Source organism: Pecten maximus, chromosome 7 (assembly GCF_902652985.1).
Source record: "Pecten maximus chromosome 7, xPecMax1.1, whole genome shotgun sequence".
NCBI classification, from domain to species: Eukaryota; Metazoa; Mollusca; class Bivalvia; order Pectinida; family Pectinidae; genus Pecten; species Pecten maximus.
The window spans coordinates 3,089,790-3,104,894 of NC_047021.1; the positions used below are offsets into that span (position 1 = coordinate 3,089,790).

The following is a 15,105-nucleotide window of genomic DNA, read 5'->3' on the forward strand; positions in this document are numbered from 1 at the left end:
AAGAGTTAAGGGTGTATGCTACCTTACACATTACACCATTTAATATAAGAGTTAAGGGTGTATGCTACCTTAAACATTACACCATTTAATATAAGAGTTAAGGGTGTATGCTACCTTACACATTATACCTGTATTTTATGTTAATTGATATACACCTGCCACGTATGATGTACTGATGTAAATTTGTATTTTACAGAAATCCTCCCCCAGCTGAGAGGTTAAAAGACCTGGCAAGACAACGTAGCTTCCCTAACCAACATGTATGTTGATTGATAAAAAAATTGGTTACATTTACCTGAGATCACTGACATCATTTCAGTACAGAGTTTAAACTTTATACAGTGTTTACAAAAGTGTAATATTGTTATTTATAATCTATCTATCTATGATAGCTCTCCAACATTATTTTGTGATCTATCTATCTATGATAGCTCTCCAACATTATTTTGTGATCTATCTATCTATGACAGCTCTCCAACATTATTTTGTGATCTATCTATGAAAGCTCTCCAACATTATTTTGTGATCTATCTATCTATGATAGCTCTCCAACATTATTTTGTGATCTATCTATCTATGACAGCTCTCCAACATTATTTTGTGATCTATCTATGAAAGCTCTCCAACATTATTTTGTGATCTATCTATCTATGAAAGCTCTCCAACATTATTTTGTGTTAACATTTACAATAATTTGATCCTACAGAGTCCAGAAGATGAGGAACTCTATACAGTGGAGCTCCCACGGGGGTCACGAGGATTTGGGTTCTCAATCCGAGGGGGACGGGAGTTCAACAGTATGCCGTTATTTGTATTACGGATAGCAGAAGGGGGTTCTGCTGATCTTGATGGACGATTAAGGGTAAAATTTGTTTGATGAATCAACTAAACAATATTTGATGTTGGTAAATGCTGATGTTACAGCAAATCAAGGGTAAAATGTTTTTGATGAAACAATTATTCCGTGTTTAGTTTTGGTGAACTCTTATATAACACTATCTAGCAATGTGAGTTGTTGTATAAGAGGTAACTTAACAAAATATGTTGAATGACGACATCTTCTAAGAGTATTATATATTTCTGATTGTCTTTATTGTAATCTGATATAGATGTAATCTGTATTGTAATCTGATGTAGATGTAATTTGTATTGTAATCTGATGTAGATGTGATTTGTATTGTAATCTGATGAAGATGTAATTTGTATTGTAATCTGATGTAGATGTAATTTGTATTGTAATCTGATGTAGATGTAATCTGTATTGTAATCTGATGTAGATGTAATTTGTATTGTAATCTGATGTATATGTAATTTGTATTGTAATCTGATGTAGATGTGATTTGTATTGTAATCTGATGTAAATGTGATCTGTATTGTAATCTGATGTAGATGTAATTTGTATTGTAATCTGATGTAGATGTAATCTGTATTGTAATCTGATGTAGATGTGATCTGTATTGTAATCTGATGTAGATGTAATTTGTATTGTAATCTGATGTAGATGTAATTTGTATTGTAATCTGATGTAGATATAATCTGTATTGTAATCTGATGTAGATGTGATTTGTATTGTAATCTGATGTAGATGTGATTCGTATTGTAATCTGATGTAGATGTAATTTGTATTGTAATCTGATATAGATGTAATTTGTATTGTAATCTGATGTAGATGTGATTCGTATTGTAATCTGATGTAGATGTAATTTGTATTGTAATCTGATGTAGATGTGATTTGTATTGTAATCTGATGTAGATGTAATTTGTATTGTAATCTGATGTAGATGTGATTTGTATTGTAATCTGATGTAGATGTAATCTGTATTGTAATCTGATGTAGATGTGATTTGTATTGTAATCTGATGTAGATGTAATTTGTATTGTAATCTGATGTAGATGTGATCTGTATTGTAATCTGATGTAGATGTAATTTGTATTGTAATCTGATGTAGATGTGATTTGTATTGTAATCTGATGTAGATATAATTTGTATTGTAATCTGATGTAAATAATTAATTTGTATCGTAATCTGATGTCGATGTAATTTGTATTGTAATCTGATATAGATGTGATCTGTATTGTAATCTGATATAGATGTAATTTGTATTGTAATCTGATGTAGATGTAATTTGTATTGTAATCTGATGTAGATATAATTTGTATTGTAATCTGATGTAGATGTAATTTGTATTGTAATCTGATGTAGATATAATTTGTATTGTAATCTGATGTAGATATGATTTGTATTGTAATCTGATGTAGATGTAATCTGTATTGTAATCTGATGTCGATGTAATTTGTATTGTAATCTGATATAGATGTGATCTGTATTGTAATCTGATATAGATGTAATTTGTATTGTAATCTGATGTAGATGTAATTTGTATTGTAATCTGATGTAGATGTAATTTGTATTGTAATCTGATGTAGATGTAATTTGTATTGTAATCTGATGTAGATGTAATTTGTATTGTAATCTGATGTAGATGTGATTTGTATTGTAATCTGATGTAGATGTGATTTGTATTGTAATCTGATGTAGATGTGATCTGTATTGTAATCTGATGTAGATGTAATTTGTATTGTAATCTGATGTAGATATGATTTGTATTGTAATCTGATGTAGATATGATCTGTATTGTAATCTGATGTAGATGTAATCTGTATTGTAATCTGATGTAGATGTAATTTGTATTGTAATCTGATGTAGATGTAATTTGTATTGTAATCTGATGTAGATGTAATTTGTATTGTAATCTGATGTAGATGTAATTTGTATTGTAATCTGATGTAGATGTAATTTGTATTGTAATCTGATGTAGATGTAATTTGTATTGTAATCTGATGTAGATGTGATTTGTATTGTAATCTGATGTAGATGTAATTTGTATTGTAATCTGATGTAAATGTAATTTGTATTGTAATCTGATGTAGATATAATTTGTATTGTATTGTAATCTAATGTAGATGTAATTTGTATTGTAATCTGATGTAGATGTAATTTGTATTGTAATCTGATGTAGATGTAATCTGTATTGTAATCTGATGTAGATGTAATTTGTATTGTAATCTATTGTAATCTGATGTAGATGTAATCTGTATTGTAATCTGATGTAGATGTAATTTGTATTGTAATCTGATGTAGATGTAATTTGTATTGTAATCTGATGTAGATGTAATTTGTATTGTATTGTAATCTGATGTAGATGTAATCTGTATTGTAATCTGATGTAGATGTGATTTGTATTGTAATCTGATGTAGATGTAATTTGTATTGTAATCTGATGTAGATGTAATCTGTATTGTATTCTGATGTAGATGTAATTTGTATTGTAATCTGATGTAGATGTGATTTGTATTGTAATCTGATGTAGATGTAATTTGTATTGTAATCTGATATAGATGTAATTTGTATTGTAATCTGATGTAGATGTGATCTGTATTGTAATCTGATGTAGATATAATTTGTATTGTAATCTGATGTAGATGTAATTTGTATTGTAATCTGATGTAGATATAATTTGTATTGTAATCTGATGTAGATGTAATTTGTATTGTAATCTGATGTAGATGTGATTTGTTTTGTAATCTGATGTAGATATAATCTGTATTGTAATCTGATGTAGATGTGATCTGTATTGTAATCTGATGTAGATGTAATTTGTATTGTAATCTGATGTAGATGTGATCTGTATTGTAATCTGATGTAGATATAATCTGTATTGTAATCTGATGTAGATGTGATCTGTATTGTAATCTGATGTAGATGTAATTTGTATTGTAATCTGATGTAGATGTAATTTGTATTGTAATCTGATGTAGATGTGGTTTGTATTGTAATCTGATGTAGATGTAATTTGTATTGTAATCTGATGTAGATGTGATCTGTATTGTAATCTGATGTAGATGTAATTTGTATTGTAATCTGATGTAGATATAATTTGTATTGTAATCTGATGTAGATGTGATTTGTATACATACATGTCTGTTTCAGGTTGGAGATCAAATCCTGGAGATCAATAACTGTAGAACAGATAGTATGAACCATTCTGAAGCCATAGATATCATCCAAAATGGAGGTCCTACAGTCCGATTGTTTGTGAAGAGGACGGGCAAACTGCCACCAAGCTTTGGTGGGTCTCATCATCAGATTATTGTTTAGTAAACGAGTCTCAGGCTCCAGTTGTTAGGTAGTCATGAGTTTATCACTCATTGTATCTGTCATATAATAACTTATACGATATCGTTGATCTGTTTGTAAAGCTAGAGCTGATGTGTAAGCCATGTGACATTATATGTGTTTAGGAAGACTAAAGTCACTCTTTAATCATTGTTCTGTAAGTAAAATAGTATATTTAATGATGTACTGGTGTGAGATTCCAGAAGTGTCAGAGTGTATTTTAACAGTTGTTATGTAAGTATTTTGTACTTAATACTAAACTAAATACGTTGAATTTCGTTTCCCATTGCAGAACCCAATAATCCAATGAGTGGAAGGTACACAAATCAGGGAGTCCCTATGGCCAATGGTCCAATAGGCCAAAGTTCACCGTACCTTGGGAGGAGGAATTTGGATCTACGTGATGAACAGATGTTTTACAACAATTATCAAGGAGGAAAGCAATACCAAAATTACTGAGGATACAGAGTCAGGAAAACTAGGCTCTGTCGTACACCATCACAGGTGTAAAATTACTGAGGATACAGACAGAGAAACTAGGCTCTGTCGTACACCATCACAGGTGTAAAATTACTGAGGATACAGAGTCACTAGGCTCTGTCGTACACCATCACAGGTGTAAAATTACTGGGGATACAGAGTCAGGAAAACTAGGCTCTGTCGTACACCATCACAGGTGTAAAATTACTGGGGATACAGAGTCACTAGGCTCTGTCGTACACCATCACAGGTGTAATACTGCTGATGGTTGGCTGATAATTCTCCCTGTCAAGGCTGTCTGTTGTTTACTGGATACTCGGCCGTGAGTAACTACATTGAGTTGTAGGAATGGTGTTTACTGGATACTCGGCCGTGAGTAACTACATTGAGTTGTAGGAAAGGAAACAGGACTGTCTACGACAAGTTGAGTGGCACAAACAGCCCATTTGTGCTAGGAAGTAGAAGGCCATGTATGCTGGTGAAGTAAGGATCTTCCTGGGAATTTTCGGGAAGTAACTATGAAAGAAAACAGAAGGATACAGAAAGTTGCAAAGAGATAGAGAAAAGTCACAAAGATCCTTTTGTTGTTGAATATATAAATAGGGAATGTCCTCATGTTAGATTTAGTTAAATAACCTGATCCAAGGGAGATAAAGCAGATTTTTTAAAACGAAATCAGGAAAAGAACAAGGATTGTGAAGATAAGATACCTGTACAAGGTAATTGTACTGTTTATCTAGAATATGTCGTACAGGTATTGTCTAGACACCTGTTGAGACAGATGTAAAATTCTATGTAAGTATTGACGGAATATCTAACTTTTGTAGTGTTTAAGAGCTGTCACATGTAGACATTTGTAACTAGACAAAAGGTTCTATAGCTGGACAGAGGTCTATAACTGGACAGAGGTCTATAGCTGGACAGAGGTCTATAACGAGTTCCGATATAATCTACCTGGGTAGTCGTGAGAACCCTGTATACTGAAAATAGTTTGATGATCACATATATATTTTAAAGTTTATTCAAATGTTTCCTTATTCTGTTTTTTCAGAATTTGTAGGAAGTTTTCTATCTATCACAGTAAAATGCCTAAGTTGTACGTGTGGGATTAAATAAAGTAAGACCGACACTCAAGCTGTTGGTTATAAACCTTGTCAGGACATTGTAAGGTCACAGGAAAAACTACTTGGTTATTTTAAGGGTTTTGTTGATCTTTGTATTGATGCTCAATGTTTCCAAGGTTTTGGTAAATGGTGAGGGTGACACATTTAAAAATCTTTCTGTTTTAGGTACTCGAACAGAACTATTAGTTTATTAAATCATATTAACTGGCAGCTTAGTTTAACAATATGAGAAGAACAGGTTAATTGAATAAATCATATATTGGTTAGTGATAGGTGTTCTATATACTCCTCAACATATCACATCTGTAGAATATCTTACATGATATATTTATATATATTCAGTTTATTTTGTTAAGGTTGTAGATTGTTCCAATCAATTTGTATCATCTTATTTAATCACTAGAATGATGAGGATAATTCAGGGTGTTTGATGGAGTGTGTCTGCTATATAGCGACGGTCGCGTGTGTCTGCTATATAACGACGGTCGCGTGTGTCTGCTATATAGCGACGGTCGCGTGTGTCTGCTATATAGCGACGGCCGCGTGTGTCTGCTATATAGCGACGGCCGCGTGTGTCTGCTATATAGCGACGGCCGCGTGTGTCTGCTATATAGTGACGACCGAGTGTGTCTGCTATATAGCGACGGTCGCGTGTGTCTGCTATATAGCGACGGCCGCGTGTGTCTGCTATATAGCGACGGCCGCGTGTCTGCTATATAGCGACGGCCGCGTGTGTCTGCTATATAGCGACAACAGAGTGTCTGCTATATAGCGACGACTGCGTGTGTCTGCTTTATAGGGACGACCGCGTGTGTCTGCTATATAGTGATAACAGAGTGTGTCTGCTATATAGCAATGATGGAGTGTGTCTGCTATATAGTGACGGCAGTGTATATCTGCTATACAGTGAAGATGACATGTTTCTGCTATATAGTGAAGACGGAGTGTGTCTGCTATAAAGAGACAGAGTTTGATTTATAGTGTTGCTAGTTTTTTACCGACGACAGAATATCTGCTGTATAGCGACAACGAAGTATCTTCCTTGTTGTTTTCGATAGATATACAGTAATATTACATTTAATTATCAGCAAGGTTTCGTTCACAGTTATATCTATTTAGACATAAACAGGTGTTGATGGGTATTTCTGGAGTTTTGATAATGAATACCCAGTAAGTTTTACAGACACCTAATGCCTCTTCAAACTATGGATAACTTCATTAAAATAACCTGTGACAAAGTGAGCTTCAGACTAAAGTGACATTCATGCAAAAATTGAAATAGTTATTGTATTTCTGTGAAGGCATTCAGAGCTCAGTTGTGAGAATTGTGATAAGGAAGGAGAGTTTAAATGTCTATGTGATAGAAGCTTGTTTCTCTATGCATTTGTAGTATACAAACATATCAGTAATTTTACAAATTGACCGTCAGATGTCCAGTAGAAACATGTTTAATGAGTCTGGGTGATGTTACTATCCATGGTGTCTGGAATAAGGAATGAGCTTGTTATGTCACAGAGGGATTTATATTTTCACTGATATCAAGGACAATGTTTAAAATTTATGTTCTTTTGAATTTTTATCTTAATAGCAGATTTACAAAGCTGACCAAAATAGGTTAAGCTGACCAAAATAGGTTAAAGGTCAAACAGTAATCATTGTTTAAAAAGCTCTAGATAAAAATTTCTGTTTTACCTTTCATTATAAAGCATTGACCAAAAAATTATATAATGTATAGGATCTAAGGTATTTCTTCTTAATAACAATTAGTTAATATAACTATACAATGTAAGTTGAAAAAATGTTGAAGCTTTTTTCTTCCTTAAATATTACCGGAGAATTCAATTATTGTATTTGAAAATTGGTAGGTAATTATTGTTGGTAAGATGATAATGAGTTGGCAGAAAACAGTCGTCAATATCTCCTTAATTATAACTATAACAGTGAAAACCAAACAATGTAAGGCAATTTTAAGATTTATATATTACATTGGTAGTCGTTTCTGTGAATATCATAGATCCTATGACTTTCATATTTTTGTACTTTATATTTATTTTTCATAGAAAACATACAATATTAATTATAGGTGATATTTAATGTCATAAACATATTAAGATCTATGCAAATAAAAAACTCAAAATAATGAAACTTTGGTATGTCGATAGAAATTGGCTTCAATCAATCAAGCTCGTAAATAAAAACTACATATTGTAGTTAATATATTACTCATAACTTACTATCGGATACAAATTTGAATATTAGGTATAAATATTATTATAGCAAATTAACAGTAAACATTATAAGTTCATTAATACTTTGGTGTAACCTTGATAACACACTTGGAGGCGGAGGTTCCACTTCCTGTATGGGGTTTTCTCCAGGTACGGGGTTTTCTCCGGTTTCTGGGTTTTCTCTTGGTTGCATCCCACAGTAAGATGCCTTGGGTGCTTCCATCCGGCCAACAAGCATTATTGATATAAGTTGATAAACTTGTTTCGCAGTAGTTGTAAAATTAATAATGTTTACATTTGACATCGATACTTTAATGTTTATATATATCCAGATTAGTTCAGGTATATATTGTCTGTAAGTTATTTAAAAAAAAAAAGAGGAAAAAATGTCAAAGCTTACAAGAATGCTTAGATTGGCTATGATCAAACATATCTTAACAAGACTGCTTGGACCTGGTAATGAACAAAGAATTGGAAAAACTAGAAGTCTTTCACAGAATATTTGATATTTTTGTCATTGGTTGTACTGAAATTGTGATTTATCTACATGCATTTGTATTTGTGAAATTTTTAGTTGATTATGCAGAGCCAGTATTTAATTTTTAAGTTAAATTCTACAATGTGTTTCATCCAATTGTTTTGATATTCCAAAGAAAAAGTTGGAATATTGTTACTCTTTCATATACATGTATCATGGAATTTTTTTACTGGATATTGACGAAGCATTGGTTATCACTGAACTGCAGTATATTTGGGTAGGCAGACACAGGATTATATCTTGATAAATATATCTAAAGGCGTTTGAGGCATTTGTGATGATTGCCTGATGCTTTTGTCTGAAGTTAGATATCTGCTGATCTTACACCGTCTATAGATAAATTGTTAGGAGATGGATAACCCATGTAGAATATCTCAAAACAATATCGACAAGTGTGGAGGAGATTTAGCTTCTGTGGATGAAACACATCGTAGGATGACTGTCTGTACTAATGAGTGGGGTATACATGTAATGTCTGTGATCTTACAGTATTTTGAAATTATCTTTACATTGTAGTCCAAATCACTCACTTTTTGGTCACTTTTAGGTAGTTGTTTCTCTGTGAGTGGATTTTAGTCTGTTTAGTACATGTAATGCTAGATGTTATCTGGCCGATAGTGATTAGTGATACAGTGTAATGCTAGATGTTATCTGGCCAATAGTGATTAGTGATACAGTGTAATGCTAGATGTTATCTGGCTGATAGTAATTAGTGATACAGTGCTATCTCTGGTTTTGTTATCCGGCCTATAGTGATTAGTGATACAATGTAATGCTAGATGTTATCTGGCCAATAGTGATTAGTGATACAGTGTAATGCTAGATGTTGTCTGGCCGATAGTGATTAGTGATACAGTGTAATGCTAGTTGTTATCTGGCCGATAGTGATTAGTGATACAGTGCTATCGAAGGTTTTGTCTGGCTGATAGTGATTAGTGATACGATGCTATCCCTGGTTTTGTTATCCGGCCGATAGTGATTAGTGATACAGTGTAATGCTAGATGTTATCTGGCCGATAGTGAGTAGTGATACAGTACTGTCGCTGGTGTTATCCGGCCGATAGTGATTAGTGATACAGTGCTATCGAAGGTTTTGTCTGGCCGATAGTGATTAGTGATACAGTGCTATCGAAGGTTTTGTCTGGCTGATAGTGATTAGTGATACGATGCTATCGCTTGTTTTGGTATCCGGCCGGTTGTGATATCGGTGATACAGTGCTATCGCTGGTTTTTGTGATAAAATCATATTCTTGCCATGGTCCACCATTGGAGTAGTGTTAGTGAATGGTACTGGGTAGGGTCAGTGTATATATCTGATTTGTGTAGAATTTAGGAGACATTACATACAGTGTAGTTAGGCTAGTAATAACAAAGACATTCAATATAGAGATTACATACAGTGTACTAGTTAGGCTAGTAATAACAGACATTCAATATAGAGATTACATACAGTGTAGATAGGCTAGTCATAACACAGACCAAACCAAAACCACTGGTAACTTATTGTATAAGTCATTGTGTACATATCCTCTAGCACAAGGCTAGTGGTTTTCATGCCAGGGTTAGCCGTTGTTTTCAATATTTACCATGAAAATATAAGTGGTTGAATTTTTCAAAATCAGTTTGATGGCTTGTACCTTCAATATGAAATTAGATGCTTCTCATTTAAACTGATAATAGGTTTGTTCAGAGAAATGTTTTTCAAACTTTTTCTTATAAAATATTTTACAAAATACTCATTGCTTATACTGTGCACAAAATAATATTGAAATTATTTGAATAACATAACTTCATATTGGTAAAGATATAGCCTCAAATAGAAGGGGCATTCACTTCAAAGTTTTGAAACATCAAACATTATCAAGTGGAGCAAAATTTTCATACGATTATTTTCAAAATGCTGTATAAATACATAGAGCATGATATCAGGTATGAGTGTAGTGTATTTGTATGATATCGGGTACGAGTGTAGTGTATTTGTATGATATCGGGTACGAGTGTAGTGTATTTGTGTCTACAGAGTACTGGTCCGACTGTTTAATATATTGACATGGAATCATTGCGTCCACAAAGCTGATCTGTCCACCTATACATGAGCTATATGTGTTTTTACTATAAACCAGACATGATTTTATTGTATGGTTCGATTTCGGTTGTGTTGTTAAGGTGAAATCACTTTGTTAAGGATATTTGTGTATCAGATGTTCTGGGGATGATATACATGTTTTAACTCTTGATTGTTAAAGATACCTGTGTATGTATCAAATGGAAACGGGACACAATCTATCAATCATTTTATACCTAGTATGGAACAAATATAACATGTTAAAGATGATATAGACCACAGTCTTTGGAAATAAATAATAAATTGAAACAGAGAAATGAAAAAAAATGTTTGATGATATTTAATCTATGAGTAAATAAAGTTTGATGTGTAAAGAAGAGTTAATATAATTAGCACACAGAAGGACTTATTGGTAAAAAGCATATAGACAGGTGTGAATGATATCTCTGTTTTAACGGGGAAAGTGCTGTGCAAGTGTTGACAACATATTCATTGATTAAATGTGATTATGTGCATGATGAATACATTAGATGTTCTTTGTTTTCACTGTATAAATGTATAGCACACATATTCGTCCGTACATTTTAACAATATTTTTATACATCTTGTATATATAACTAGTGTAAATGCCATCATGTATTTTGTAAAAACTTGTTACTAAAGGTCGTATCTGGTTTCAGATATTGCCATCATTGTATCGGAGAAGCTAAAAGTCTTGTTTTTCACTTGAAAGTTTTTCCAAATCATACTATTTTTGTATGATGATTGAATTGTAGCTACACGATAAATGATGCTCATTTTCCCCATATCACCATCATCTGTTATCATTAGTAATTTAAGAATGGTTTCCATCATATTTGAATATACCTATTTAATTTATGCATGTATTGAATGCACTTGTGTAGTTATATATAGAACTTAAAATAAGGAAATTTTAATAAATTCCAAACTCTGGTAGCATACCTTGACTTTACAGCTGATGTATATTTTAATCAGAACTTTTTTCCCACAGGAAGTAAGTACTGAGTAAGCTTGCCAAATACTCAGATTTAATATATTTTGTAACCAATGAAAAACTGAAATTTCAACTTTAAGCTTTTGAAAAATTTAGATAAGATGAAAATGATACAAAGATATGGAATTGGTATGATTCAGTGTCCGGTTTAATTTTATACATTTCATTGACAGTGTGTCGTGTTGATGGGGTACAGTATCTGTGATGTTATGTATAGTCACAATGTTGTATGTACTAAAGGCTGGAGTATACGCAAGACAACACTTACATTATTGTGCATTTAATAAATTCATAAATATTTCACAAATGATGTTATTTTTAGAAAGACAAACATTAGTGTTGTCCCAGAAATCAGCCATCATTTTACAATGTACATATAAATCATCATGTTGACCTGGAGCATTTTTGTATATGTACAGAATCCTATAATAAAGTTACATGAACAGGGATCTTCATTTTCTCTTGTTTGTTTATGACATATTGTTGTCCAGAATTGTTCAATATTCATCCATTAATTTGAGTCTTCGATGTGTGCACACATGGATTAATTTCTGTTTATAATAACAGCAGGCAAACGTATAACTTTTTAGGTCACCTGAGACAAAGGCTCTATCAAAGTTAACAAATTTCACACCTGTGACTTTAAAAGAAGGTCAAGGTAATAAACAAATTTCACACCTGTGACTTTAAAAGTAGGTCAAAGTAATAAACAAATTTCACACCTGTGACTTTAAAAGTAGGTCAAGGTAATAAACAAATTTCACACCTGTGACTTTAAAAGTAGGTCAAGGTAATAAACAAATTTCACACCTGTGACTTTAAAAGTAGGTCAAGGTAATAAACAAATTTCACACCTGTGACTTTAAAAGTAGGTCAAGGTAATAAACAAATTTCACACCTGTGACTTTAAAAGTAGGTCAAGGTAATAAACAAATTTCACACCTGTGACTTTAAAAGTAGGTCAAGGTAATAAACAAATTTCACACCTGTGACTTTAAAAGTAGGTCAAGGTAATTCATTTTAACAATTTTGGTAGCCTTTCATCCATTCCAATCATGATATTGCCACAATATCATGACACAATCACATGACACTGCTTACAAACAACAATGGGAAAATTAAGATTTTCATATAACAATATATATGTAGAATACATAATGTCACAATTTGGTGTACACTTGTGAATTGTGACAGGGGATCACAATGAATTCTGGGAGAGATTGAGCTGTCTCGGTATAGTTTTTGAATAAAGTATAGAGTGATGACAACAATTCTACTGTTTTACCTGTAGTGACCAATATGTAAAACAATCGGATAAAGTATATAGAGTGATGACAAAAATTCTATTGTTTTACCTGTAGTGACCAATATGTAAAACAGTCAGATAAAGTATAGAGTGATGTCAACAATTCTATTGTTTTACCTGTAGTGTCCTTGTTAACTGACTACAGAATGTGGTACGAGATATTTGAAGGTTCCTGTCCAGTAAAAACACCCTCGGATACCCATGGTTGGTTGTACTACAATACAGTTGTGATAAGTAACGTGTATTATTACATGATGATTTATTCCTCCAACATAAGGCCTGTCCAATGGTCCGTCTAACCTCTCTCCGAGGTCACAGCAGGAGGTCAAAGGTCAACTACTGTTAATATCTGAGCAAATCTAAGCCTGCATTTCTATAAATGTAAACAAACCAAATTAAAGTCTCCATACAAATGAGTAAACAAAAACAAGGCGATGGAAAATAAATAGTTTATTTCATGTTCTTCATTTAATATGGATAGAAATGCCTCAACAGAATATTTCCAGTAAATGTTTTTTTTAAACATTCTTAGAAGAAAAAGATATATGTACATATGTTAAGCTACAAACTGAAGCCTACTTGGGATATTCCCAAGGAAAAAGGTACTCTTAATGCAACTTAAAGCTTTCATCATTACTTATAAAACAATAGTTTTATTTCATTGTTTGTTATCACTACTGTATTTCTTGTCTTACCATGTTTTAACATCTAGCTGATGTTTCAGTATTAGGAGTGGTACGACTTGTAAAATTATAATAATGACATTGTAGGAGATGTTTGTTTCTTGGTGTACATGTGTTATACACCCAACATGGAAACCTAGCCAACATATAACAGGTAAGAAGTAAATATTATAACAAATCTTTGTGTGAACAGTTTAAGGTGGTACCCAATTACAGTATTAATGTATTCAGTAACCACCTGATGTACAGGTGTGTATCTCCTATAATGCCTTTATAACCACCTGATGTACAGGTGTGTATCTCCTATAATGCCTTTATAACCACCTGATGTACAGGTGTGTATCTCCTATAATGCCTTTATAACCACCTGATGTACAGGTGTGTATCTCCTATAATGACTTTATAACCACCTGATGTACAGGTGTGTATCTCCTATAATGATCTATAACATTGACTAGACATCCTTGACCGACTGGTAAAACCTGTACATGAAGATGAGGTAAAGTTGTACAAAATCACAATCTAATAAAAATCTAGATGGTCATTCTCACTACGTTGCCTGAACATCTAACAACATCCCATAAGGGGTCACGTCAGGGTGACCTTTTGGATTAGCCAATCAAATGACTACTTCCAGAATCTTGGATGTGAATTTTATATGTCCGAATTAGCATGACTAGTGTGTATAGCTTGCATAATCTGTCAATTTGGTTCTAGTCAAAAGTTTATGGTTATGTACATACTGTACAATAATGGTTTCTTCACATGCATGCTGTGACGAAATGGTTTGCTTCAATGACATCGACAAATTGACAATTCGCCCTGAAAGTGAAATACACACATCTCTGAGGTCACCCTGACGTGACCCCTTATGGGATGTTGTTAGATGTTCTTGTAATGTAGTGAGAATGACCATCTAGATTTTAATTAGACTGACAAACCCAAGGTATGATGGAGACAAGGATAGAAACTGTGATACAGGTCTACCTGTTTTGGAGTATTTAGATATCAAACTTTATCAGGCTAATAACACTACGATGAGCTGGTACACATGTAACATTTGCCATAAAAATAATACAAGAACCTACACAATTACGTCAGTGGAAAAATGCTAGAAGTAGATGAACACTGTAATGTTCCTAATATTAGGTACATGTATGGATACGAAATATTTTCTTAATTAATTAAATCATCATCTTTAAAAGAACTGGCACTGGAATCCAAAAACAACAGAAAGCAATTTAGAATATTTTCTTTATATTCACTAATTCATTTCAGCATCATGCTGTATTCAACATAATAAGCGCACCATGCGCTGATAAAAACACAAAAGGAGTGTGCGTAATAAAACAATGTACTGGGAAAAGTTTCCAGGTGAAATCTGGGTGGAAAAAATAACTTTTTACATACATTCACATATCTTTATATAACAAAAATAATCCAGTCCTTATGTAAAAGACTGAAGATCATATTGGCAGATCAGTGAGGT

At 32.8% G+C, this 15,105-nt stretch overlaps 1 protein-coding gene and 1 long non-coding RNA gene across 12 annotated transcripts in view; one reads left to right on the forward strand and one right to left on the reverse strand.

Annotated features, from left to right (window-relative positions):
* Nucleotides 1–12,076, forward strand: part of LOC117331334 (membrane-associated guanylate kinase, WW and PDZ domain-containing protein 2-like) — a 101,536-nt gene extending 89,460 nt beyond the window's left edge. For 8 of the 11 annotated variants that reach the window (XM_033890008.1, XM_033890013.1, XM_033890009.1 and 5 more), the window contains 4 exons: nucleotides 197–260; nucleotides 707–862; nucleotides 3,992–4,130; nucleotides 4,470–12,076. In XM_033890008.1, coding sequence (XP_033745899.1) covers nucleotides 197–260; nucleotides 707–862; nucleotides 3,992–4,130; nucleotides 4,470–4,636 — 526 coding nt within the window. In that variant the 3' untranslated portion in view covers nucleotides 4,637–12,076. The remainder of the gene's footprint in view (nucleotides 1–196; nucleotides 261–706; nucleotides 863–3,991; nucleotides 4,131–4,469) is intronic. The other 3 variants (XR_004533502.1, XR_004533503.1, XR_004533501.1) reach the window with 3 other exon arrangements.
* Nucleotides 12,077–13,366: 1,290 nt separating this feature from the next.
* On the reverse strand, nucleotides 13,367–14,247 carry LOC117331877. The gene is made up of 2 exons (XR_004533683.1): nucleotides 13,898–14,247; nucleotides 13,367–13,854 (listed from the first exon to the last, which is right to left on the reverse strand). It is a non-coding gene; the product is annotated as an uncharacterized LOC117331877 (long non-coding RNA).
* Between the last annotated feature and the right edge of the window lie 858 nt (nucleotides 14,248–15,105).